The 23876-nt window shown below is 57.1% G+C and overlaps 2 protein-coding genes and 1 long non-coding RNA gene across 10 annotated transcripts in view; 2 read left to right on the top strand and 1 right to left on the bottom strand.

The window, feature by feature from the left end:
* The window catches only part of SZT2 (SZT2 subunit of KICSTOR complex), a 51349-nt gene extending 34834 nt beyond the window's left edge, over positions 1–16515 (top strand). The window contains exons 42-72 of one of the 5 annotated variants that reach the window (XM_025420437.3): positions 160–289; positions 1507–1659; positions 1741–1843; positions 1937–2042; positions 2136–2247; positions 2872–2990; positions 3100–3264; positions 3543–3627; positions 3773–3937; positions 4030–4197; positions 4581–4726; positions 5112–5278; positions 5402–5499; positions 5584–5716; positions 5821–5951; positions 6055–6155; positions 6228–6389; positions 6579–6846; positions 6938–7017; positions 7104–7229; positions 7350–7549; positions 9444–9534; positions 9696–9776; positions 9858–9932; positions 12341–12554; positions 12959–13112; positions 13266–13388; positions 13498–13903; positions 14030–14146; positions 15475–15543; positions 15677–16515. In XM_025420437.3, the coding sequence (XP_025276222.3) occupies positions 160–289; positions 1507–1659; positions 1741–1843; positions 1937–2042; positions 2136–2247; positions 2872–2990; positions 3100–3264; positions 3543–3627; positions 3773–3937; positions 4030–4197; positions 4581–4726; positions 5112–5278; positions 5402–5499; positions 5584–5716; positions 5821–5951; positions 6055–6155; positions 6228–6389; positions 6579–6846; positions 6938–7017; positions 7104–7229; positions 7350–7549; positions 9444–9534; positions 9696–9776; positions 9858–9932; positions 12341–12554; positions 12959–13112; positions 13266–13388; positions 13498–13903; positions 14030–14146; positions 15475–15543; positions 15677–15820 (4392 nt within the window). In that variant the 3' untranslated portion in view covers positions 15821–16515. Of the gene's footprint in view, positions 1–159; positions 290–1506; positions 1660–1740; positions 1844–1936; positions 2043–2135; positions 2248–2871; positions 2991–3099; positions 3265–3542; positions 3628–3772; positions 3938–4029; positions 4198–4580; positions 4727–5111; positions 5279–5401; positions 5500–5583; positions 5717–5820; positions 5952–6054; positions 6156–6227; positions 6405–6578; positions 6847–6937; positions 7018–7103; positions 7230–7349; positions 7550–9443; positions 9535–9695; positions 9777–9857; positions 9933–11607; positions 11731–12062; positions 12555–12958; positions 13113–13265; positions 13389–13497; positions 13904–14029; positions 14147–15474; positions 15544–15676 lie in introns of those variants that run through there. The other 4 variants (XM_025420439.3, XR_003125356.3, XM_025420442.3 and 1 more) reach the window with 4 other exon arrangements.
* Positions 16508–19124, bottom strand: HYI (hydroxypyruvate isomerase (putative)). 4 transcript variants are annotated; one of them, XM_049094107.1, is made up of 8 exons: positions 18875–19122; positions 18684–18795; positions 17568–17748; positions 17336–17414; positions 17195–17244; positions 17030–17099; positions 16773–16907; positions 16508–16661 (listed from the first exon to the last, which is right to left on the bottom strand). In XM_049094107.1, exons 1-8 carry the CDS (start codon positions 19071–19073, stop codon positions 16588–16590), a joined length of 900 nt encoding a protein of 299 aa, XP_048950064.1. In that variant the 5' UTR covers positions 19074–19122; the 3' UTR covers positions 16508–16587. The 4 variants fall into 4 exon arrangements, with proteins under 4 accessions (XP_048950064.1, XP_048950062.1, XP_025276228.3 ...); XM_049094105.1 differs by having other exon boundaries at positions 17030–17081; positions 17568–17682; XM_025420443.3 differs by having other exon boundaries at positions 17568–17682; positions 18875–19118.
* Positions 19125–19819: 695 nt separating this feature from the next.
* Positions 19820–21083, top strand: LOC112642641 (uncharacterized). Its single transcript, XR_003125358.3, has 2 exons — positions 19820–19958; positions 20603–21083. It is a non-coding gene; the product is annotated as an uncharacterized LOC112642641 (long non-coding RNA).
* Positions 21084–23876: the final 2793 nt, after the last annotated feature.

Genomic DNA, 23876 nt, shown 5'->3' with positions numbered 1-23876 from the left:
TTCCCCAGTGATTACTGATACTTTCTTGATCGCTGACCCCGCCCCCTCCCCAAGATAATGGGCATCCTCTCTGGCCTCTGATCACCCCTGACCACTGCCACCAATGTATGAGGAATTGAGGAATGTTTCAGTTCCCTGATACTCAGCTCCTCCTTCCAGCGGCTGCTTCTGCAGGACCTCCATGACAGTCACGTGTGTAACTCTCTTCTGGTGGCCGAGAGCGAAGAAGATCTGTGGCGCAGCGAGACCCCCTTCCACTCCCGTCAGCGGGCACCGCTGCCTACCGATGGTGAGACCCCACCCAGAAGCCTCCCTCATGGGCTGCTGCTGCCCTTCCAGTAGGAGGATTTGCCTTCCAATCTGCTGTCCCTCCTGACGGGCAGGCACAGGACCCCTTTGGGCTTCCTGAGACTTCTGGTCATGGTTAGGAAGCCTAACAATCTACTCGAGATGCTAATGAAGTCTTGACACTCCTGTCTCTTCTGTTACTCCTGATGACCCCTCACCCCAGCTCAGGGGGGAAAGCCAAATGATGATGTCATTCCTTTGCAATTCTCCCATCCGGTTTAAAAGTAAAATCAGACTACTTCTATATTTAATATTCTCACCAAGTCTGTAGGTGAATGTTCCTAACAGTTCCGGACACTGCGTCTCTCAGCACATCCTGAGATGTGCTCTATATCAAAGCACCATTCCCCTAATTAGCAGGCTTCCCAGGGTTTTGATGGTGTCTTCCGCACATGGAGCATGTGCTAGGACAGCCACACACCTTTGCTTCAAATGCCTTCTGACAGCATGCGATGGGAGACTGGTCGAAGCCCTGAGACAGCCCTTCCTCATTAGAGTCTGTCCACGTGTTTTTGCTGGACAACCAGCATTCTGTTCCAAACTGCAGCCCCCTGTGTGCTCTAAACACTGCTCACATCCAGCAGTGGCTTCTCTGGGAAACCAGGTGGCCCCCTCTGCCATCAGGAGGCTCATCAACCTGGCAACCTGGCAACCTGGAAAGGGTCAGACAGGGTGCTGGACTGTGTCCCTGAGCTCTTGCTTTCTGCCCTACTGCCCTGTAGGTTCTTTGGGGTAGCTGTCCTCCGGTGCACAGTGTTTTCCCTGACTCTGCGGGTGTGTATCAGCACTCCTATCAGTTCTAACTCCTATTCTCCTATCCTATTGCTACTCCCTGTGAGTACACAGCTGGGGGTTTATGTTATGTATTATGACACAGGCAACGTCTCGACGTTATCTTAAGGATTTTCTCATGTCTTACCTGCCACTTCTTCTTAGCTCCTTCTCCACATCTCCCTGAGAGCCTTCGTACTGTGACCTGGCTTCCTAAGAGCACGGTCCTGCCGCCTTACCCAGAATGGCCATTCCTCCCCTGCAGAGTAACAGACAGGGCCAAGGAGTCCTGAGGAGTGAGGACAAGTAGACCAGTTTCATAAGTGAGAAGTAGCGAGAGCAGAAGGCTGTGTCCCGCTTCTGACCCCCTGTCTCCCTTCTCCCCAGATTACGCTGCTGATGAGAGCTGTGCACCCCGAGGGTACCTAGCAGCCACAATGCAGTTTGTCCCTGGCCATTTCTCCTGTGACGTTGTGTGGGGAACCGTGATTCGCGTCCATTCACGCCTGAAAATGGGTCCCAGCATGGGAGTCTCTCGGGGTGTGTGACGGGCAAGAGAGGGCAGGTAGAGTGGGAGGGAATCTGGAGAAAGGGGCGTCCTGAGCCCGTGTCCCTCCACAGCCATCCAGGCCCTGCGCTCCGTGCTCAATGCCTTCTCTGTGGTGAACCGGAAGAACATGTTTGTCTATCAGGAACGAGCTACGAAGGCTGTGTACTACCTGCGGTATGTGGGTGGGCCCTGGGAAGAGGGGGTAAAGCAGGGGTCAAGGATAGGGGCAGAGGACGTATGTCCAAAGACTGTGCCACTCTCTCCCAGGCTCCTGGAGACGTCATGCAGCGAGCGATCATGGGAGGGTGACGCGCTGCCCCCCTCCCTGGCTCTGTCACGAAGCCAGGAGCCCATCTACTCTGAGGAAACATCGGCACGTATCACCCCCTCCCCACCCCCCAAGGCCTCTGTGCTCCCCTCATACTTGGCCCCCTGGAGCCGGGCCCTGACCCATGTTTCTCTGCAGGGTCCTCGTTCTCCCCTGGACATGGCTTCTAGCCGCAGTTCAGATGCTGCTCGTCCTGTGGGCCAAGTGGACAGGCATATCCAGCTGCTGGTGCACGGCGTAGGACAGGCAGGTAAGCGCCACGAGGAGGGGGCAGGGGAGTAACCAGAGGAGGTTCCAGAATCCTCCTGAGACTTCTGGCACCTGCCCGCTCTAGCTCATGCTGTGCTCCCGGTTTCCCTCAAGCAGGAACCAGGCAGAATAGACCCCCGTGATGTTTAGAGGGTAGGCACTGCAGCTCATTGAAATGCAGCTTGGAGAGAGGACCCATTAAAGCCAACACTAGCTGTCTAGCCTGGCTGACTGGGAGGATGGTGGCTCCAGTGGGTGGAAACCGAGGGCAGGTTTGGGGTGAAGGTGCTGGGTTCAGATTGGGAGATGGTGAGCACGAGGGACCCAGTCGGCAACTGGATGTTGCAACTCATACTTATGGCTGACTTAATGTGTACTTGGCCTTGGGCTCAGACCATTACGTATGAGGTAGACGTTGGTATTATTCCCATCATATGGATGAGGACACTGAGGCTTTGACAGGTGACACTCCACTGTCCACAGTTACATAGTGAACTAGAACTTGGCAGAGCTAGAACATGGTGCCAGCCGCCTGCAGTGTGTGGGGGACTGTTCAGGTGTGGGGGTCAAGGGCTGGTCTGGGGGTTGCTGGATCCTCTGCCAGTGACTCTGTGGCTGCGTCAAGGTCCTGAGATTACAGATGAGCTAGTACGGGTCCTGCGTCGGCGCCTGGACGAGGCTACACTGGACGTCATCACTGTCATGCTTGTTCGGAACTGCAAGCTGACACCCGCTGATGTGGAGGTCAGCTCTCTCCCAACCTCAGCCTCCCTCCAAGGCTCGGGTGCGGGGACAGTGTCTGCTTCACCCTCTCCATATAGCTCTGACCCCCCTTCCTTCACACTCCCTACAGTTCATCCAGCCCCCCGGAAGCCTCCCCTCAGAAGTGCTGCACCTGGCCCTCCCTGTCGCCTGCAGGCCCTGGCTTCCTGCCCTGGCCTGGTACCTGCGCCAGAACCTGCTCATCTTCCTGCACTCTCCCAAGTACACGGACAGCAACAGCCGGAACCACTTCCAGGTGAGGTTTCAATCCCTCTCACACTGCGTGCCCCGATGCCCCCACACCCCCCTCACTGTGTGACCGTTCTCTGCGGGTGCCACAGGTGGTGTCCCCCTGCCTAAGGACCTGTATACACACACCCATGCCTCCCCCCACCTCCTACACCTTTATTGCCTGCCTGCATCTTCCTGTGCTCCTAGGAATACCTGTCTGCCGTGCCCCACAGTGGACACCATCCCCTGATGGTTTCTGTCTACCCACTGGGGCTTAGTGCTCTGTGGTGCTTCTCTCCCCAGCACCCGCTCCCACCGCAAGGTGGCCTCCCTGACTTGGACATCTACTTGTATAACAAGCCTGGTGGGCAGGGCACCGGTGGCAAAGGTACGCTGCAGGGCGCCAGCCTGGGCCCCTGCCGACTGTGGGAGAGCCTTTTCCTGCCTTATGGCCAACAGGGCCTTTCCCAGCCTTGCAGCTCAGGGCCATCTAGAAGTCTCAGACCTGGGTCTTCCTGTGGATTTCTACCCAGGGGTCGCCTGCATCACTCTAGCCTTCGTGGATGAAGGGGGCAGCCCCATCTCACTGGCATCATGGCCCCCTTCCTCTCCGGGGCCCCATGACCCACTGCAGGAGGAGGAATTTGAGCAACTGACCCAGGTCACTCGCTGCCCATTCGTGTCGGACAGTTCTTCAGGTGGGGCAGCTTGGTCAATGGAGGGGGTATTCAGTTAACACTCTGGGTGGGAACCAGAGGCACCCTCATGTTACACCCATTCTTTGTTCCAGCTCAGAATGGGGCCCCATGGCTCCGACTGGATGTGTGGGAGAAGGGCAACATCAGTATTGTGCAGCTGGAGGAGAAGCTCCGAGGAGCAGCCCGCCAAGCCCTGGCTGATGCCATCATGGAGCTGCGGCTGCTGCCAGCCTCACTGTGCACAGAGGACACATCTCCAGGTACATGGGATCCGGAGAACATCCCAGGCCCAGGGCAAGACAGCGTCTCTGGTGAGGTTGCCAAGGATGGGGGTTCGGGAAGGCATTGCAAAGGCTCTCTCCAAAGTACACACTCACAGTTATCCTTTTATTCTCCACGTCAGCAAGGCCACATGCCAGCAGAAGTACATACATGCAGCTGGTCACCCACTTCAAGAGAGAGATTCCTCCTCAGGAAGCTCCTTCATACGTACATGGTAGCTGTCAGTTGTGTACGCTGCCATTCACTGATAGGCGGGATAAGGAGCAAAGTGGCAAGTCACTCTCACCTGTCTCGGGGCTAGGCTGTCTGACACACGGACTGATGGTTAGTGACGGGAGTCTGTAATGTCTGATGTCCACAGGAAGTCTCAGGAGCGGGTCGTTGGAAACCAAGAGCCCTGCGGGCCGAGCTAGCACCTTTCCTCCTGGGCCTGGCCCTAGCCCTGGCCCTGGCGAGCCTGTGACTCCCCCCAGCAAAGCTGGCCGGCGTAGCTTCTGGGATATGCTGGTAACAAGGGGATGGGAAGAGGTGGTGGACTTGGTGTCTACCTTCTTGCCTGCCTCCTAGCTCCCCTCCATTCCCCTGCAGACTGCCCCAGATGGCCTGTCCCTTGGGGGGTTGCCGAGTGTGGCAGGTTCTCTCGGATGAAGAGAGCCCAGCTTAGCAAAAGCCTTCACTTCCCTTTCTCTCGTGGGGCCCTCACAGCCACCCACAGGAGAAGTAGGGCTCTTACCAGTGCAGGTGCTGGGGCTCGGAAAAGCCAAGTGGCCTGCCCAAGGCTGCGGCCGGCACCTCTGAGCCCCTAGGCTCTCCTTACCATTCCACAATGCCCCCATCCTCCACGCCATCACCCTTCCCAACAGCACTTCCTCATTCACTGCCTTGCCCCTAGAGTAAAACAGAATGTGGGGACTTGGGTTCTCCCAAAACAACTGATGACATTGTCCTGGACCGGCCAGAAGACACCCGGGGCCGGAGGCGTCACAAAACAGAAAGTGTTCGGACTCCAGGTGGAACTGAGCGGGCACCAGGCCCAGATTCTGGAGCCCAGAGACAAAGGTGTGTTGTGTGGTGGTGCGTCAGGGTGGAGGAGGATGTGAAGTCACAGCTGGGTTTGGGGTTTGTGTGAACACACACGTGTCACATGTGGAGGCGAGGGTCTTACACCTGCTGTGTCTTCAGACGCCGGACCACACAGCTAGAAGAGGGTGAGGTGGGGACCTTGCAGCCGGTGTTTGCTCGTGTGACTCAGCGCTGGATGGAGTTCATGGTTCAGATTGGTGAGGGCCCCCTCCCACGCACTCACCCTCGTGGCCTGGTCCCCGTGCTATGGCCCCAGCCTGACTTCTCTGCCCTGGCTCCAGGTTGTGCCTCAGTGTCAAGGAGCTCCACCCACATGGTGTCCCGATTCCTCCTCCCATCTGTCCTCTCTGAATTTACTACTCTGGTCACCTCAATGGCCGGAGACACCAGCGTCCGCATCTTTGAGCAGCATTTGTGAGTTTGGGGGTCTCGTGGAGCCTGAGCTAGGACAGGCAGGGGCTAGGCCTGGGCAGTGGTGGCCAGGGAATGGGGCCACACATAGATGGTCTGCTTTCTAGGAGTTCAGAACCAGAGATCTTCAGTCCTTGCTCCCTTGGACAACTGGGCCCGACTCCACGCCCAGCAGCCGAGCGGCATCTGCTCCTTCTGGGCAGGAACTTCTTGCAGTGGAGGAGACCGACCCAGCAGGGTGAGGGCATGGCCTAGAGGGGGTGAGTTTCGAGTCCTGCAGAGGCAGGGTGGGCTCAAGGGGCTCTGCCTCCAGACCCCTATCGAGCTGCTCTCCCCTGTAGCTGCCAAAGCCGTGCAGCGCTTTGAGCCAGGGGGTGACGGGAGCTCCGGACGAAGCGCTCCCCGGCAGAGGTTCTTGCTGCTGGAGGTCGTGGACAAGAAGGTAGACATGGGGCCAGGGGCTGGGCAGGCGAGGTGGTTCAGTGACCTCGCTGACCCCGACCCCGACTCCCAGCTGCAGCTGCTGACCTACAACTGGGCTCCGGACCTGGGAGCAGCCCTAGGCCGAGCGCTCGTCCGCCTCGTACAGTGGCAGAACTCGCGCGCCCACCTCACCTTCTGCCTCCTCAGCCAGAAGCTCGGGCTCTTCCATCATTACGGCCAGTTGGACTTCCCGGTGCGGGATGAAAAGGTGCCCGTGCCTCGGGCACCCCCCTCTAGTTCTGGTTCTGCAGGGATCAGTTCCGGGAAGTGCCAGTATGGCAGTAGGGGAGAGGGGACGGGCTGCAGGCAGAGGAGTCGGGGGAGGTGAGAGAGGCTCTGGAGGCAACGGCCATGAACCCATCGTGGCACTCTGTCTGCTCAGGAGCCAAACCCATTCCTCCTGCCAACCATGGAAGCGGAGACCCTCATCCGGAGTGCAAGCCCACCGCTGAGCCGCGAGCAGGGCCGGCTGAGTGCGTCCTCTCGGGGTGGGGGCCCCCTTCCCCTGGACACGTTCCCCTTCGATGAGGCCTTGAGGGATATCACAGCTGCCCGCCCCAGCTCCTCACTCGGTCCTGTGCCCAGACCCCCTGATCCTGTCACCTACCACGGCCAGCAGTTCCTGGAGATCAAGATGGCAGAGCGCAGGGGTGAGGTCCTGGGCCGGGCAGGGGCATCTATGGAGTGTGAGAGGGAGGGGGACAGTTCCTGGGGGCCATGACTAATGCCTGCAACCCCCAGAGCTGGAGCGCCAGATGAAGATGGAGAACCTGTTTGTGACCTGGCAGCAGCGTTCCGCCCCAGCCAGCATGCCTATCAGTGTGAGTGGCCCAAGCCCGTGTCCTGCGTGAGCACCCGTGACCCTTTCCTGGCTACCCTCCCAGTCCTCACCGCCTCATCTCCCCAGGCCACGGAGCTGGAGACCCTAAAGCAGTCATCCCGCCTGGTGCATTACTGCGCAACGGCCCTGCTCTTCGACCCAGCTGCCTGGCTGCATGGGCCCCCAGAGACCTCCGGACCCCTGGACGGCCAGGTGAGGCTCCAGATTCCTGGGTTTCTCCCGTGGGACCTCCCTTTACCTCGTGCCTTCCATTTCTCCACCCTGTGATGTGGGTGCCAGCGGCTGGAGCCTTCCTGATCTCCACCCCCACAGCGGCGCCATCGCCCCGAGGCAGGGGCTGGGAGCCGGGAGGCCCCCGCAAGCTGCGAATCCTCAGATGCGCCTCCACCAGGTGCCCGTGAGGAACCTTGGCTGAAGGAGCTGAGCCTGGCTTTCCTGCAGCAGTACGTGCAGTATCTGCAGAGCATGGGCTTTGTGCTGGTGCCACTGCGGCCTCCCTCACCTGCCCGCAGGTGAGCCCCCTCCATCCCCCCCCAACCCCCGGTCCTTCACTGCAGATGAGGCCCCACACACCCTCTTTCCTTTGCCTTGGGCCACATTTAAACAACGTGGACCTCGTGCCTGTCCATCTCACCAGGCCGAACGCATACACGAGGGTCTGGAGAACCTTCTTGTGGGTTCAGGCACACCCTCTGAATCTCAGAGGATGACCTACACATTTGTACGCACAGCCGTTACATCCTCACAGGCTCAGGCCCATGGATGTCTTGTATGCCGACGTGCTGGCGTGCATTCATGCACTAGAAACTGCCAGGCCTCTGGATCTGGGGCTTAGTGATGCCTGGCCCAGTCGCCGCACGGGCCTCTCTGGGTATTTCACATGGCTCGTGGCCCAGAAAGCCCTGTCCTCACTGAGTTGTCTCTCTCACCAGCGACCCCTGTGGCCTACCTGTATCACCATCCTCCCGCCCGTTCTTGGGCAGTAGTGACAGGTCTGAGTCTAGGGAAGTAAGTAGCTTCTCTGTCACCACTTTTCAGGTTCCTGGAGCACAGTGACACATCCACAACCACCTTTCCTGTCCTGTGTCAAATCTCACCCGTTTCTGTGGCCCCTGCTTTGTGCTCCTCACAACCTCTGGGCCTCCAGATTCTGTTCTCAGCCCCTTCCCAGTGGCTGTGGGAACGTACCTGTTCATGTTGCACACAGTTAACCTTTGTGTGTAAGTTGTACTTCCTTACTCAGGACACCATTTGGCCCAGAAAGTCAATTCCAACTCCTTAATGTTTTCTGAAACCAGCTCTCCAGCTCCCAGGCCTGCTCCTCTGGGACCCCACCCCTCTCATTCTGGGCAACAGGACCTGAGCAGGAGTTCTGCTTGCTGCCTTGACAGGTCTCCCTAAAGCAGCATCTCTGAGAGACTTTAGTTTCCATACTTTCCATTCAGTTTGAAGCTCTTCCCAAAACTCTGGGTTCCTTTTTAAAACCAAAGATTCTGGGGGCACCTGGGTGGCTCAGTTTGTTCGGTGTCCAACTCTTGATCTCAGCTCAGGTCTTGATCTCATGAGTTCAAGCCCCACGTGGGGCTCCATGCTGGTTGCGGAGCCTACTTTAAAAAGTAAAATAAAGCAATTTTACAAAAAAAACACTGGGATGAAAAACATATTTCTAGAACCAAATTTTTAGTCAAGCCTTCCTTTCTCACCATTCGTGAAGCATCACCAGTCATTGCTTAAGTCTTGTTCCAATTTCTTTGAGGACTTAACATTTCTTTTCCCCTGAGGCTTTGACACACCCCACCCCAGCCTGCCAGCGAGAGCTCTGGCGGTTTAGAGCTCTGGGGTAATGAGCACCTCCTATTGGCCCTTGCTGTTTTCCTTGCTCATGGTTCCTTCCCTGCTTCTCTTCTCCATCTGCCTGAGTTGAGTAGGCCCATGGGACCCTGACACTGCCATTCCTCAGTCAAAAGAGAACCTCTTTTCCTGCTCAGAGAAAAGTAGGTAACAAGGGCATTGAGCATGTCCTTGAATTTTTTCTTCTGAAATCTTAGACATGCATCAGCCTCTTCTTTCTCCCATCCCACAGCCCCCAGTATGGGGACATCTCCATCCCATCACCATGTCTCCCCGTAGTCTCAGCAGCCTCTTATGCCCTAACCTGCAGGGAGAAGGGCCTGCTTTCCACCTCTCCACGGAGCACTCAGGAGAGAGCCCCGCTGCCTAGACTCTATACCTAGACTCTAGTCCCAGCCACTTACCTAACACAGTACCCCAAGCAGGTCCTTCCCTTCTCTGGCCCCATTTCCACTTCTGCAAGACGCCTTGCCAATGAAATCAATTGTGGGTCTGCTGGCTGTACCGCCTCGCCCGCTGGGCTGCTTCATCCTCTTCCCTCTTCTTTTTCTGCAGCACCAGCCGGCTGAGAGCCATGGCTATCCTTGGAACGGAGGGTCGTGGCTCCTTTTCCTGTCCTAAAACCAAGAGTGATGGGAGCCCCAAGGTAGTGTATCATTGCGTACCTTCCCTGATAGTGCAATCAATGATGCCCCAGACCCAAGTGTCTCTGAGCCAGAATCATCGACCCAAGGACTCCCCTACTGGTTCGAGGCTGGTGAACCCCCAAACTTTGCCCCTGAACCCTTATCTTTATCCTTTCTTTAGAGCACTGGCTCTCCGGTCACCACCTACCACCTGCAGCGGGCACTACCCGGGGGCATCATCCTCATGGAGCTGGCTTTTCAGGTGAGCATGAGGAACAGTGAGTGGGGAGAGGTAGGTCCACCGGTCTGTTGCCCTCCTGACCTCATCTTCACCTCTCTCCAGGGCTGTTACTTCTGTGTCAAACAGTTTGCCCTAGAATGTTCCCGAATCCCCATGGGACAAGCTGTCAACTCTCAGGTATGTGGTGGGGACAGAGAAAATAAGGGGATCTCAGGCATAGGGCTTCCCCAGTGTGCTGTGGCCAGAAAGAGGAAAGCACGGGTGGTCTGGGCTGGGGTGATTTGTTGCTATGGGCTGGATAGGTCAGTGGTCATTCTGGTGCCATGACTAGTCATCTACCCATCAGCCTCACTCTCTCAGTGGGCCAGAGCTGTATTCAACCTCAGCACTGGAGGCTGGTCTGGTCCTTTGGTCATTATGGCACTGACAGGAGCCCGGTAGCGTGATCAATCCATACCCATAGCTGGTCAGTGAGGACTTTTGAACATGGTAGGTAATCTGTGCTGCAGGAAGTCCTGGTCTTAGAGCTGAAGACAGCCAGGCTTTGTCAGCATCGCCACAAACACTTAGAATGAGGACCAGAGTCGCCAGCCACCCAGCGCACCCCTGACACTTAGTGGTTATTTACGTCCCTGTCTGTCGGCCTCAGGGCAGGGCCTCTGTACTCACAAGAGCCCAGCACCCAGGAGTGCTCAGAATGAGTCAGGACTGAGTGAGGTCAGGAACGTAAAGCCCTTGGTACTTGAGTTCCTTCAGCTCCATCAGTCACCAGGCAGGTCATGTGGGGGCCTGTGCCTTCTTTTTGCCTCTCACTTAGCTCTTGAAATGAGGGTCTGACTGGGCCTGGTCTGCCTGGGCCTCCTCATATCTGGAGAGCTCACATCCAACCCGTGGATGGTTGTCTTTGACTTGAGTATGGATACCTAGTCCAGTCCTCACGGGATAAGGTGACCCAGAAAGGCATGGTGACTCTACGTGCAGGAACCTACCTGGGCCAGAGTGCTCCGAAGGGAGCTCTGGACGGGCAGGTATGCTTTCACACTTTACTCTTGTGCTGGCGGGAAGGACCCACTGTGAGACTCTCGAGCCTCTTGAAGTCCTTGTGGTTTCCTGCCCCTGATTTCCATCCAGCTTGGCTCTCTCTGACCCTACTTGGATTTCTAAATTCGGTACCATTGCTATTGTTATTAAGCACAGAGTGTGTATACTCAGCGGAGAGGAGAGTTTTCCTCCTGCTGTACACATAAGGAGACCAACGTGCACAGAGGTAAAGTGCGTGCTCTGGGCACATGCCCGTCGGTGGCGGGACTGGGGCTGTGGGCCAGGAACCCTCAGGTGACACGTCTTCATGCATCTTCCCTGACAGTGAAGTCAGCCATGTCTCTGAGCCTGAATTAGCCCTCCCCCCAACCCCCCACTGGCCCCGGTCTTCCTCTCTTCCTCTTCCCCTCCTCCGTGAGCATCCCGAGCCCCTTGCCCAGGCACCGCTCTAGCACTTCTAATAATCATAATCCGTGGGCAGTTCAGCTTATCCCGTGTTCTCTAGTTTATGAAGACCTCTGCTTTATCTGTGTGTGGTTGAGGGAGGTGAAGCCGAGATGTGACTCAGCCAGGACCACACAGCTACCCTGACCCCTGGGCTGTCCCATCTCCCAGAGCCAGCTCTGTCCTTTCCTCGGAACTCATGTGCACCATGCTTCCGAGGGCACAGGCGTGTAGATTCTGCTAGCCCAGCAGCACAGATCCAGCTGCTAACACGTTCTCAGTGACGGTGACGTCCACCAGGAGAAGCACCAGCTCCATCTCTGTCTTCCTTTCTTCCTCCGTCTGTGGTTCATGCATTCATTCACAGATCAGTTAGAGGAGGCCCACCCTGGCCTCGCCTTGGCAGGACGTCCCAGAAGACGCTTTACAACCACGTAGGAGCTAGATTTGGGGAACAGAGAGCAACATTCCAGGCAGAGAGAACAAGCAGGTACAAAAATGTGAAGAGAACAGACGATGTACTGGGAAGAGCAGGTAGTTCGGTGGGAAGGTCAGGCTGGAGAGATGAGAGGAGCCAGGAAAGACTTCCTACTAGTACATCACCTGCCTGGCCACCTTTGTAAAACCACAGTGCCTCACTAGGTTTCCCATACCACCGTCTTCTAACATGCTACGTACTCATCTCTGCGGCCTGGCATTGGTTGTCTTACTGCCCACCGCTAGGATGTAAGCTCTCAAGGGCAGGGTTTGCTCACTTCCCAGTGTATCCCCAGCGCCTCGAACAGTACCTGGTGGGCACTAAATGAGTATTTTTTGCATCAGTGAATCTGGGCCAGACTGCAGCGGAATCTGGGATCCAGTGAAAAGGCCCTTCTATCAAAATAGTCATCGTTGCAACGTAAACCAAATCATAGTACTGGGTGAAGAAGGGAATATACCGAGGAGGGCTTCCTGTAGAAGTCATCCCAGCAGAGGGGCTCCCCTGGGCCCACAGCAACAGAGGCAATCTTGAATTTCGCTTCCCATGGAAGGGAGAGTGGGGGGAGTGTGCTGGGCAGCCTGCCACCTCCTGACCCGGTCCCCTGCTGCCCACTCCCCAGCTGTCCATGCTGTTCACTGAGGAATGCGACAAGGTGCGCGACCTGATGCACGTGCACTCGTTCAGCTATGACTTCCACCTGCGCCTCGTGCACCAGCACGTGCTGGGCGCCCACCTGGTGCTGCGGCACGGCTACCACCTGACCACCTTCCTGCGGCACTTCCTGGCCCACCACCCCGACGGGCCCCACTTTGGCCGCAATCACATTTATCAAGGTTGGTGCCCAAGGGCAAGCTGGTGAACCAGAAATGGGACAGACCCCAAGGGATCTCCAAACCAGGGCCAATGGGACCACTTCCTAGGCCAGACCCTGCCCCTCCTGTCCCATACTGTTACTCACCTCATGTCACTTGAACCGTGTCCCCTTGTCTCTGGGTTGTCTTCCGCTTACGTTCTTCATACTGTTTCATATCAAAGTTTAGATCATTTGCCATGTGTACCCTGTCCTCTATCTGTCCTGAGCCACATTGGGCCCATCCTGATGTCCTCCAGGACCTAGGAGCCCCCAGAAAAGTAGAGCCAATCCACCTGTTGGAGCCTTAGGGGCTTCTGTCCCCCATCCCAGCAATTATTAGTCTGTCTGTCCTAGCCTCAGCATTTCCGACAACTTGCCCCTCAGGAACACTGGAGCTTTCCACACCACTCATTGCTGCCCACCAGCTGTACAACTACGTAGCTGACCATGCCAGCTCCTACCACATGAAGCCATTGCGGATGGCCCGGCCAGGAGGCCCAGAACATAATGAATATGCCCTGGTATCAGCGTGGCACAGGTGAAGCGGCAGGGGAGCATCAGCACCTGCTCGGGTGGAGCCCAGGTCAAGGCTGTCCGGGCAGTAGGGAGACTGGCATTTTCGGGAGCCAGAGGGCTGGGGTTGCCCTCACTAGAACCTCAGGGTTGGCATCTCCCCATCCCCACTGTGCAGCTCTGGCTCCTACCTGGACTCTGAGGGACTTCGTCACCAGGATGACTTTGATGTGTCTCTGCTGGTGTGTCATTGTGCCGTGCCCTTTGAAGAGCAAGGAGAAGCCGAGCGGCATGTCCTGCGGTCAGCAGATCCCCCACCTTCAATGCGCTCGTTGCCCAGCGTCCCCTGTGCCCTTGTTCTGTGTGTCCCCTGCCCTGGTCAGCACATTCCCACCCTCTCCCTGCCCCAGGCTGCAGTTCTTCGTGGTGCTCACCAGCCAACGGGAACTCTTCCCCAGACTCACGGCTGACGTGCGACGGTTCCGGAAGCCACCCACACTGCCCCCTGAGCCAGAAGCTCCTGGGAGCTCAGCTGCTAGTCCTGGGGAGGCCTCCGGGCTTGGCCTGCCCTCTGGACCGGCTCCGCTGTTCCCCCCACTGGCTGCAGAGGTGGGCGTGGCACGGGCACGGCTGGCCCAGCTGGTCCGGCTGGCCGGTGGGCACTGCCGGCGGGACACCCTCTGGAAGCGCCTCTTCTTGCTGGAGCCTCCGGGGCCTGACCGGCTACGGCTAGGGGGGCGCCTGGCCCTGGCTGAGCTGGAGGAGCTCCTGGAGGCAGTCCATGCCAAATCCATTGGGGACATTGACCCCCAGCTGGTAAGCAGCTGTGGGTTCTAGAAGGGGCTGGTTTGGATTCTAGGGATCCTAGCAGCAGCCGGGGTAGAGGGTGTGGAGGTCTCAGGTGGCTCTGGGACAGCAGATCCAGCCCCTGACTTCCCCTAGGACTGCTTCCTGTCTATGACGGTCTCCTGGTACCAGAGCCTGATCAAGGTTCTCCTAAGCCGCTTTCCTCAGAGCTGTCGCCATTTCCAGAGCCCAGACTTGGGAACTCAATACCTGGTAAGTCTCTGAGCCACCTCTCAAAGGGTAGACAACAGGTGTCCCCCAAAAGGAACCCCAGCCCCTCTAAACAAGGACTGCTTTGGCGGGAGGCCTAAATAGAACAGGATCCAGGTACTCCTCTTCACGCACTGAGCACTGACCCTCGACACAAGATCTGTGAGAACGACCTAGACCTCTGACCTTAAAAACTCAGACACAAGCCTTTGGCTAGAGATCCTGAGGGCCAAGCTCTGGGAAGCTCATCAGTGGTTGGTCTTAGGGCCCAGAAGCCCCTAGGCTTTGGGGCTTTAGAGCTTTGTTACCCCAGGTGTGGTGTTTATACCAGCAGCAACGGCAAGCACTTGGGAGCTTGCCAAGATGCAGATTCTCAGGCCCCAGCCCCAATCTGCTGCCTCAGCACGTGCCTTCTAGCCCATTCCCCAGGTGCACATGAGAGGCTGAGATCACTGCCTGAGCCAGGTGGAGAGGGAGGGGCTCCAGTGGCCAGGGCCTGGGGATTAAGAGACTCGAAGAGGTGGACCTGATGAGAACAGTGGTTGTGGGGAGATGTTCGGAAGACGACTTCAAAAAAAGTAGGAGCTGGTCCGTGGGGTGGGGTCCCGCGACACCTGCTCGTGAGTAGGCTAGTTTCAGGGTGCAAAGGGGCATCCTGGGACGCTGAGGTGAGCTGGTGAGGCTGCGGCTGTGCAGGGCAGTGGGAGCAGATGGGGTGCTCCTGTGGGTGGTGGGCGTGCTGAAGCAGGGGCGGCTTTGAGAGAAGGGTGACAAGTTGAATCGGAGGCCCATGGGGCCCTCCTGGGACCACATTCTAGAAGGTATATGCACGCTGGGGACCTGGGCCCAGGAGAGAGAGACCTGGGTAGCATCTACAAGAACAGGTGGTCACTGAAGCCTGGGAGCAGAAAGAATCACCTGGAAGAGATCACAGAGCCAAGCAAAGGGACAGTCGCAGGGGGTCAGAGACAAGACCCCCGACAGGAGGCAAGGGGTTGTGCCAAGGGTAGAGAGCTCTCTGTCACTGATGGGCTTTGGCGTGCCAGCTTTGTGCAGGGCCTCTCGGTGGACCAGCTGTGAAGCCTTCCAGTCAGGCGCCTCCCCCTCCCTCTGCTGAGGCTGGTCGGGCTGACGGGGAGCCAGCCAGGATGTGGACTGAGGTTCAGTTTAGAGGCAGGGGCCCAGGCCAGTGGCTTGCAGACGGGCTCAGGTGTGGCTATGGAAGCAGGCCTTCCTCACACTGGTCGCGCTTCCAGCATGGCCTCAAGGAAGGAAGGTGGAGGCTGCCTCAGGTGACCTCACTCCCCATGTCACTTTGTGTTTCACTGCAGGTTGTATTGAATCAGAAGTTCACGGACTGTTTCGTGCTGGTGTTTCTGGATTCCCACTTGGGAAAGACGGTGAGGACAGCAGGGAAGGGCTTTCTGTCTGCCTCGTGGGAGGCTCCTCCAGAACCTGCTGAGGCTGGGAGCCCTGCTCCCTGTGCCTACCCTCCCTCCTCTCACCACCGCACCCTTGCCATGTTCCCCACAGTCTCTGACAGTGGTTTTCCGAGAGCCCTTCCCGGTACAGCCCCAGGACAGCGAGAGCCCTCCGGCCCAGCTGGTCTCCACCTACCACCACCTCGAGTCCGTCATCAACACAGCTTGCTTCACCCTCTGGACCCGCCTCCTCTGAGGGCCAGACCAGTGAATGTCCGTTCCTCAAGCCATGGGGGTCTGTAAGATGGCCCACTTGAAGCAGGACTGACCAGCCCTTCCAGGCCCGGACACTAAAGGACAGACAGCCAAAGCTTTGTGACTAGATCTCCGGGGTCTGCAGCCCCAGCCCCTCAGTGGGAGCTGCCCTCCTGAGCACTTGCCACTGCTGGCCGGCCTGGGGCTCCAGAGGGTCAGGTCAGCTCCCTGAGGTACCCATCTCCCCTCAGGCCCCTGGACCCTTCCAGAAAGGGACTCCACCTTCCTGCTCACCTGGTGAAGTCCCAGGAGTTCACACCAGGTGGCGAGCACTCACCCCTGAGAGCCCCTCTGCCTGAATGCTGCCTCCAAGTCTTGGATTGCTGTCAGCCCCTCCGCCCCCATTGTGAGCCCCCTGGTCTTCATTTCCCACTGGAACATCATTGCGGGATGCTGCTGTTGCGATACGACACCTTGGTTCCAACCCCAGCGCTGCCTCTGAAGCCCCTGTGACCACAGGCAAGTCCCTTTGCTCTCGGACCTCTGGTTTCTGGTGTGTAAATGAGGAGGTGGGCTCAAACCCCCCCACGTGCACTGCAGCACTGGTGCCAGAGACTGGGGTACCTGAGCCGGAGCCTGCAGGGTTAGACACTGCGCCCCCGCCCACCCAATAACACACGCGTGGAGAGACGTTCAGCAGCAGCTCTTTAATTCTAGAGATTGAGGATGCTGGGTGCACTGTCCTACAAGTGCGCGTGGGGCAGGACCTCACTGGCCAGCCTGTGGGCGGCCCCGCCTCTCCCAGTAGGAACGAAGCCAGTTCAAGCCCTCTGCGGTGTCTCCTGAGGAGAGGGGGAGGCGGTGGCATTCACCCCAGGAGAAGAGCAGTAGAGCAGCTGTCCCTCCAGAGCTCCCTCCCCAGGGCCAGGCCCGGAGCCCCAGCACCCCCTCACCTAGAGGCCGGTACTCGCAGCCCACAAAGCCCTTGTAGCCTTCGTCCTCCAGCAGTTGGAATAGATAGGGGAAGTTCAGCTCTCCAGGGCTGTCAGGCTCCCCTCGGCCCGGGACCTGTGCCACCTGCACGTGCCCTGGAGACAGACAGATGTGGCAGGTGTGGGACCCAGGCTCCAGCTGAGGCCCGATGGACACATTTTGGGGGGAGGACAGGAGTAGCACAGCAGACCAGAAGGAGATCAGAGACCCCTCTCACCCACGAGGGGCAGGAACTCCCGGATGTTTCCTGTCAGGTTCCCATCCATGATCTGCCAGTGGAACAAGTCCTGGGTAGAGAATACTGGATCACACCCTGCGGCCCGTCCTCCCCAGACATGGAGCACACGGGCCTCCTGAGCAGCACTCCCTTTGTTCCACTTACCATCTGCAGCTGGAGGTTGGGTCTTCCGACCTTCTGTAAGATGGCTGCCGCTGGGAGAGAGCCCGGGGAGGGGGCCGTGAGCCCCAGGGGGAACCCAAGAATCAAAGGGGCCTGGAGGGGGCACGGGGCTGCAAGTCCTACCCTGCTGGGGCATGTCCAGGAAGTACTGGGGGTCTGTGATGCGGGTGTTGATGGGCTCCAGCAGTCCCACGAGGTTCTCCTAGCACCACGGTGGACCAGTGAGCAGAGCTCCGCTGTCAGCCAGCCACTGAAGCGCCTCACCATTCCCTCTGAGCTGGGCCAGCGCCCCCCTCCCTCTGCACACACAGGCGTTCACATGCATATGTGTGTGGCTCTATGGCCTTGGCCTCACCTGAGCCAAAACCCCAGCAGCGTGCCTCAGGTTCTCCAGAAACACGGTCTCCATTTCACTCCTGACTGCTGCTCGGTCAGCCCCCTGGGGTACTCGGCCAGCCATCAGGTGAATCCTGGGGGAAGATGGCACTGGAGGGGGCTGGGGAGTCCATCCTGAAAACAGGGCCCTTGCTCCTTGGCTCCCTGGGTGCGCCCCTTCCAGCTGTGCTCCCACCTCTACCCGCCCGCACCCCAATAGCTGGTCACCTGGCCGCCATGCTCAGTGGCCTGACTGATCCTCCTGTGTCAGCCTGAGGCCAAACCCTTTTCCAGACACCTTTGAGGGTCACACCATCCTCCTGCGTCAGAGACCCCTCACTGTCCTCTCCACCTCTCCTTCCCAGTCGCCCTCTCCTTGGGCTATAAACGTGTGTCGGCCTCACTTGCTAACAAGTACTTTGACCCGTTCCCTTAAATATTCCGAGCTGCCTGTCTCCACCTCCGGCATCTGTTCCTTCCGTCCTTCCCATCTGCTTTCTGCCCCCACCACTCACCAGTGAGGACCCCCGTTGCCAGTTCCAGCTCAGCCCATTTCAGCGGGATTTGACATTTATTTGATCAGCCCCGCGCCTCCTCCTGCCATCACCTCCTCCCTCCTGGCCACACCCAAGTCCAAAGGCAATGTCTGAGCCTCGGGAACTCTGCTGAGCACGCGCGCCGGTCTCTGGCCACTGCATCCTTGCCCCAGTGCCCCTCACCTGTTCATTCCTTTGAGACCCAGTTTAACATCACTACCTGTATCCGGCTCTGCTCCCCGACAGGTGTCTGCTGGCTCCCACAGCTACCATAAACTGACCCTTACTCAAGTGGACCACTCGGTGGTTGGCTTTGCTCTCTCCCTGGCAGGCCAGCTCCGGGCATGGGGTCCCAGCGTGAAAGAGGAGCAAATTGAGGACACGGGCCAATAAGACACAAAAGGCGATTTACAAAGGCTCGGGGCTAGAGGAGTGAAGGGCCCGGGCACTGACTCCGGACCCTCTGCAACCTGGGTGCTCTCTCCCAGACCCCAACCGCGGGGCAGGGTGTTGGAGGAGGCCGGGCGAGAGGGGGAGGAGGAGGGAGGACGGGAGGGTACCTGGGGCAGCCCAGGGCCCGGGCGTACAGCACTGCCTGCTCCAGCCCCTCGCGGAAGGCCGCCTGCCTCCCCGGGACGGCCCCCAGCCCCATCTCCCCTTTCTCTCGGTCCCCTGCGGAGAGAGAACGGGCCTCAGCCCCGGCCCGCCGCCCCGGCCTCACCACCGCCCCCGCCCCAGCCCCGCGGCGCACCGGGGGGCGTGTTGATGAGCACCAGCCGCAGCCCCGCTTCCCGCGCGGCGCGAGCCACTGCCTCGGGCGGCTCCGCGTACGGCCAGGCCACCTCGGCCGCCTCGAAGCCCGAGCTGCCGGCCGCCCGCAGCCGCGCGGGGAGCCCGGGGAGCTCGGGGAACAGCCACGACACGTTGGCCGAGAAACGGAGCGGAGCCATGGCCGGCGGGGGCCCTGCAGCAGGGCAGAGTCCGGGCCGCTCGGGGAGCGGAAGTAGGCGGGGCGGGCGGGGAGCGCGGATCCCCGGAGGGGAGGGTGCAGCGGGGCGGGCGGGGAGCGCAGATCCCGGGAGGGGAGGGTGCAGCGGGGCGGGCGGGGAGCGCCGATCCCCGGAGGGGAGGGTGCAGCGGGGCGGGCGGGGAGCGCGGATCCCGGGAGGGGAGGGTGCAGCGGGGCGGGCGGGGAGCGCCGATCCCCGGAGGGGAGGGTGCAGCGGGGCGGGCGGGGAGCGCGGATCCCGGGAGGGGAGGGTGCAGCGGGGCGGGCGGGGAGCGCGGATCCCGGAGGGGAGGGTGCAGCGGGGCGGGCGGGGAGCGCAGATCCCGGGAGGGGAGGGTGCAGCGGGGCGGGCGGGGAGCGCGGATCCCGGGAGGGGAGGGTGCAGCGGGGCGGGCGGGGAGCGCGGATCCCGGGAGGGGAGGGTGCAGCGGGGCGGGCGGGGAGCGCGGATCCCCGGAGGGGAGGGTGCAGCGGGGCGGGCGGGGAGCGCGGATCCCGGGAGGGGAGGGTGCAGCGGGGCGGGCGGGGAGCGCGGAGCCGCCCGAGAGAGGGCGCTGCGGACCGGGCGGGGGCGGGGAGCGCGGATCCCGGGAGGGGAGGGTGCAGCGGGGCGGGCGGGGAGCGCCGATCCCCGGAGGGGAGGGTGCAGCGGGGCGGGCGGGGAGCGCGGATCCCGGGAGGGGAGGGTGCAGCGGGGCGGGCGGGGAGCGCGGATCCCGGAGAGGGCGCTGCGGACCGGGCGGGGAGCGCGGATCCCGGGCGGAGGCAGGCTGGACAGGGTTGCGCGGATCCCGGGGAAAAGTGCATCTGGGGAGCCCGACCCGAGGTAGGGCGCCAAAAGCCAGACTTTTTTGGTTAGAAAAGTGTGGGGTGAAGACTGCGGCTGGTCCAGAAAAGTGACATTCTTCGAGGCTGAAGCAGGGGAAACGCGGGGAGAGGCGCCGCCCCCGCCCGCTCCGACCGCGGGAGGGCAGACGTGGCCCCGGGCCCCCTGGGCGGAGAGCCGGGAGGGAAGGGCCCGCGCCAGCTGACCAGCCCCTAGAGACCCAGTTGAGGAACGTGAGCTTTAACACTTAGTATTTCCCCCTCACTGTAAAAATAGTATCAGTTCGTGTTGCGACGTTTGAAAGCTAAGAGACGAAATCAAGAACATTTAACTCACTACAGTCATCGCACCACTAACCGTTAGCTTTCCCTTACAGATTAAAAAATAAACATAAGCAGGTCTGTTTTCTTAGAATTCTTATCACACTGTACATGCAGCTGTATGGTTTGCTCTTTCATGTGATGCTCTCTTGTGGGCATTTCCCCGTGTTCTTCAGTACCCTTCAAAGTCCCATACCCAGGCAGCCTAGGATTTATCCTACTGCTCACCGTTGGTGGTCTCTAGGGCTTTTCAAAATTCGTGTGTGCGCGCTGTGAAAACACTTTAATGCACCTCTTGGCTTCACCTCTGAATTTTTTCCCTAGGTTCCTTGGAGATGTCCAGTACGGCATTTGCCAGCCCAAGTCCTTTATGCGGAAAACTGCCCCCCATCCCTCTCTGCGCCCAGCGGCTAGGAGCGGGCTGTTCCCTCTTCCCCCAGCTGATTGGGCCGCAGGAGGACATCTGATCCTAGGGCAGCCCACCCATTACTTTGCCTCGTTTGGAAAGATGATCTGGCCAATCAGATTCTCGTTCTCACAGTTCAACCAAGGAAGTGCTGAGAAAGTCAACTAAGAGGTGGTCTTGCCGGATGGCTGTGGCTGTGGGAGCGAAGTAAGCCGGAGTCGGATGGTAGAGGAAGGCTGGCGCAGACCCGGGGGTAACCAGGTACTAGGGGTAAGGGTGGCACGTGGAGAAACCTCTGTGAAACCCACAGCTGCCTGGGTCTGCACTTCCCAGGCTGGGATGTCTAGACCTTCCTGGATTTCTGTGTCTGTAGCCTCTTAATAATGTTTCTTGAGAGAATTGGAGTGAGTGTATTTCATCCTCGGTAACCCGAATGACTGGGCCGGTTCCTAAGGCCGAAATTACATAACAAATAGGAACACATTTAAGGTCTTGATGCTCTGCAAAATTGCTTTTCAAAAATCCACCAACACGTGAGTGGAAGTCACGTTGGTCTGTTTTCTGCGCTAGCTTTGACAGAAGGAAGCTCCAAGTGCAACGTTAGGAGCACCCAATCTCCATTGTCTGTTCTGTAACTGCTTGGCCCTCTCCCCCAAGGCAGGCTCCCTCAGACCCCTGGGGTCCCCCCCTCCCCCCGCCCCGCACCATTGTTCATCGGAGTGGTTAGCACATTCCATTTCTTCAGCTCTAAGAACAGACTGCCACCAGCTATTACCGATCACCTGACTTCTCGCCCATTTGTAGCTCGTGTTATACTTGGAACTTTGACTTGTCCTGAAACGTGTTACTTGGGTACAGTCCAGTCAGGACCTGACCTCAGTAAGTTTAACATTTTAATCGATCCCAACTTCAGCATGTTTATAGTCCAATGTTGACCATGCAGAATAACACCTAAGGAAAGTAATTCCTCTTTATCACCTCACTGTAAATCTCTGAGAGTGTAAATTCTACTTAAGACTTTAAAAGCACCACTACGTGCTAGGGCCCACCCCTTTGTGTGTATACCCTTTAGGACAGCAGAGATGATGTGTACACATAAATTAGAGGTGCATGACTCATCCCCCCCTAATTCTCTTCAACACCTTCACATAATATATCAAAATAAATCCCAAAGGAATACAATGCCCACGAAAATTATTTCTTTTTTTTTTTCAAGATTTTAAGTGAACTCTTTACCCACTGTGGGGCTCAGACTCACCACCCCAAGATCAAGAGTCACATGCTCCGCCAACGGAGCCAGCCAGGTGCCCCGAAAATTATTTTCTTTATTATTCACTGTTTGACTTCCTACCATATACTACTTTGCAACATAGTCCTTATACTAAATTATTATTGCAAATCTTGATTCTTTGCATTTAACTTTTAACCAAAGAATTTGACATAACAATGAGTTAAGATAACAATAACTTATAAATAGTTACATGGATGATGGCTAAGACTTGACTGCAGAGTTTAGAGTCTTATTTGATCACTGGATTGCACTTGCCAGTGTGATAAAAAAAAAATATATATATATATATATATATACACACACACATGCACACACACGCACATCTCATGTGAAATGCAAATCAAAACCTCAATGAAATTCATTTTATACCTTCCAGACTGGCAAAAAATTTTAAGTCAGACATTATCTAATAGTGGATTGGATTTGAAACAGCTAGAACATTTATTCACTGCCAGGAGAAGTGTGTGAATCCCTACAATCACTTTGGAAAACAATCTTGCAGTATCTCTTAAGGCTGAACACCCATATACGTTTGATCCTGCAGTTCCTTTCCCAGGTATATCCCTTCAGAAAGTCTGCACAGGTGTACCAGGAGTCCAGGGATGTTCATAGCAGCACTGTTTATGTAGCAAAAATAGGAATCTAACCCCAACTACTACGTATGGAGATGAGTGGCAGGCTAGTCATCCAGTGTTGTATAGAAAAGTGAAGAGAAAGCTGGTGGCTCAAATAATAGAATTGAGTTTGCTCTTGTATTCAAGTGATACATGAAGAGCTTAGTGAAGTTTGGGTCAAATTGGAAACATTAGTGTGAACACATCAACTGGATAAATCTCAGAAACATAATCTTGAGTGAAAGAAGCAAATCACAGAGAAACACATAGAGTGTGGCCCCATTTATATAAAGTCCAAAGCAGGGAAAACCAGACAATATCTTGTGTAAGGATGGGAGCATCTGTAGTAGGACTGTGAAGAGCAAGTGAATAATGATGGCAAAATTCAGAATGGTGGTGAGCTCCAGATGGGGAGGGAAAAGAGGGGCGTCGGAGGCTTCAAAAGTAGTGGCCATCCCCTTTCTCTTACACTGGCTGAGATGCTCATGTATGTGTGCACCTCCATTTTATCACTACCCTTTATATCTTGCATATATTTTAGAAATACCATTTTATATCTTTCGTATTTAATAAAAATGAGTCTTTAAAACCTTGTAAGCATTATCGGCACCTGTTAGCCCACTTTGCATTAACGTCCTTCTAGTAGTGTCATCATAACTGCAAGGATTTCTCTACAGAAAAAAAAAAAGGATTTCTCTACAGACAGCCTATTTGTAACAGACTCATAATCACCACGTTTTGGATTTAGGGTGTCGCTGTGCCGTGTAGGGGTCTTTTCTTATATTGCCTGCCTAGAAGCTATGGTAGGCAGCCTGTCGACTGGTCCCCCAGTGATGTCCACCTCCTGGTCTTCACACCCTCTCCCCTCAAATGCAGGCTGGATCTGGCAACTTCCTTCTAACAAATAGAATAGAACCTCAGAAATTAGGTAACAAAAAGGCTGTGGCTTCTGTCTTAGGTGCCCCTCTCTCACTCTTTTACTCACTTGCTCTGAGGAAAACCAACTGCCATATTGTGAGCTGCCTTATGGAAAGACACACGTCAAGGGACTGATATCTCTGGCTAACAGCCAGCAAGGACCTGAGGCCTGCCAACAGTCACGTGAGTGAGCTTAGAAGCAGATCTGCTGCCATTAAGCCTCAAGACTGTACCTCGAACATCTTAATTGCAGCCTTATCAGGTTAGAATCAGAGATACCAGCTAAGCCACCCCTGAATTCCTGACCTACAGAAACTCTTTGATAGTAAATGTTTGTTGTTTTAAGCCACAAAGTTTTGAGGTAATTTT

The sequence above is a fragment of the Canis lupus genome, chromosome 15 (assembly GCF_003254725.2).
Source record: "Canis lupus dingo isolate Sandy chromosome 15, ASM325472v2, whole genome shotgun sequence".
NCBI classification, from domain to species: Eukaryota; Metazoa; Chordata; class Mammalia; order Carnivora; family Canidae; genus Canis; species Canis lupus.
Note: the sequence above shows the minus strand (reverse complement) of the source record. Positions and strands in the feature narration are given on the sequence as shown.

What these genes read in the sequence shown, in the direction of transcription:
- HYI (XM_049094107.1), bottom strand. Translation starts at nt 19,073, where the DNA reads ATGGCTCCGCTCCGTTTCTCGGCCAACGTGTCGTGGCTGTTCCCCGAG. An exon ending in CCAACCTCCAGCTGCAGATG is followed by an intron (nt 17,100 to 17,194) that starts GTAAGTGGAACA and finishes TTCTCTACCCAG; the next exon opens with GACTTGTTCCACTGGCAGAT. An exon ending in CTGCGAGTACCGGCCTCTAG is followed by an intron (nt 16,662 to 16,772) that starts GTGAGGGGGTGC and finishes CCCTCTCCTCAG; the next exon opens with GAGACACCGCAGAGGGCTTG.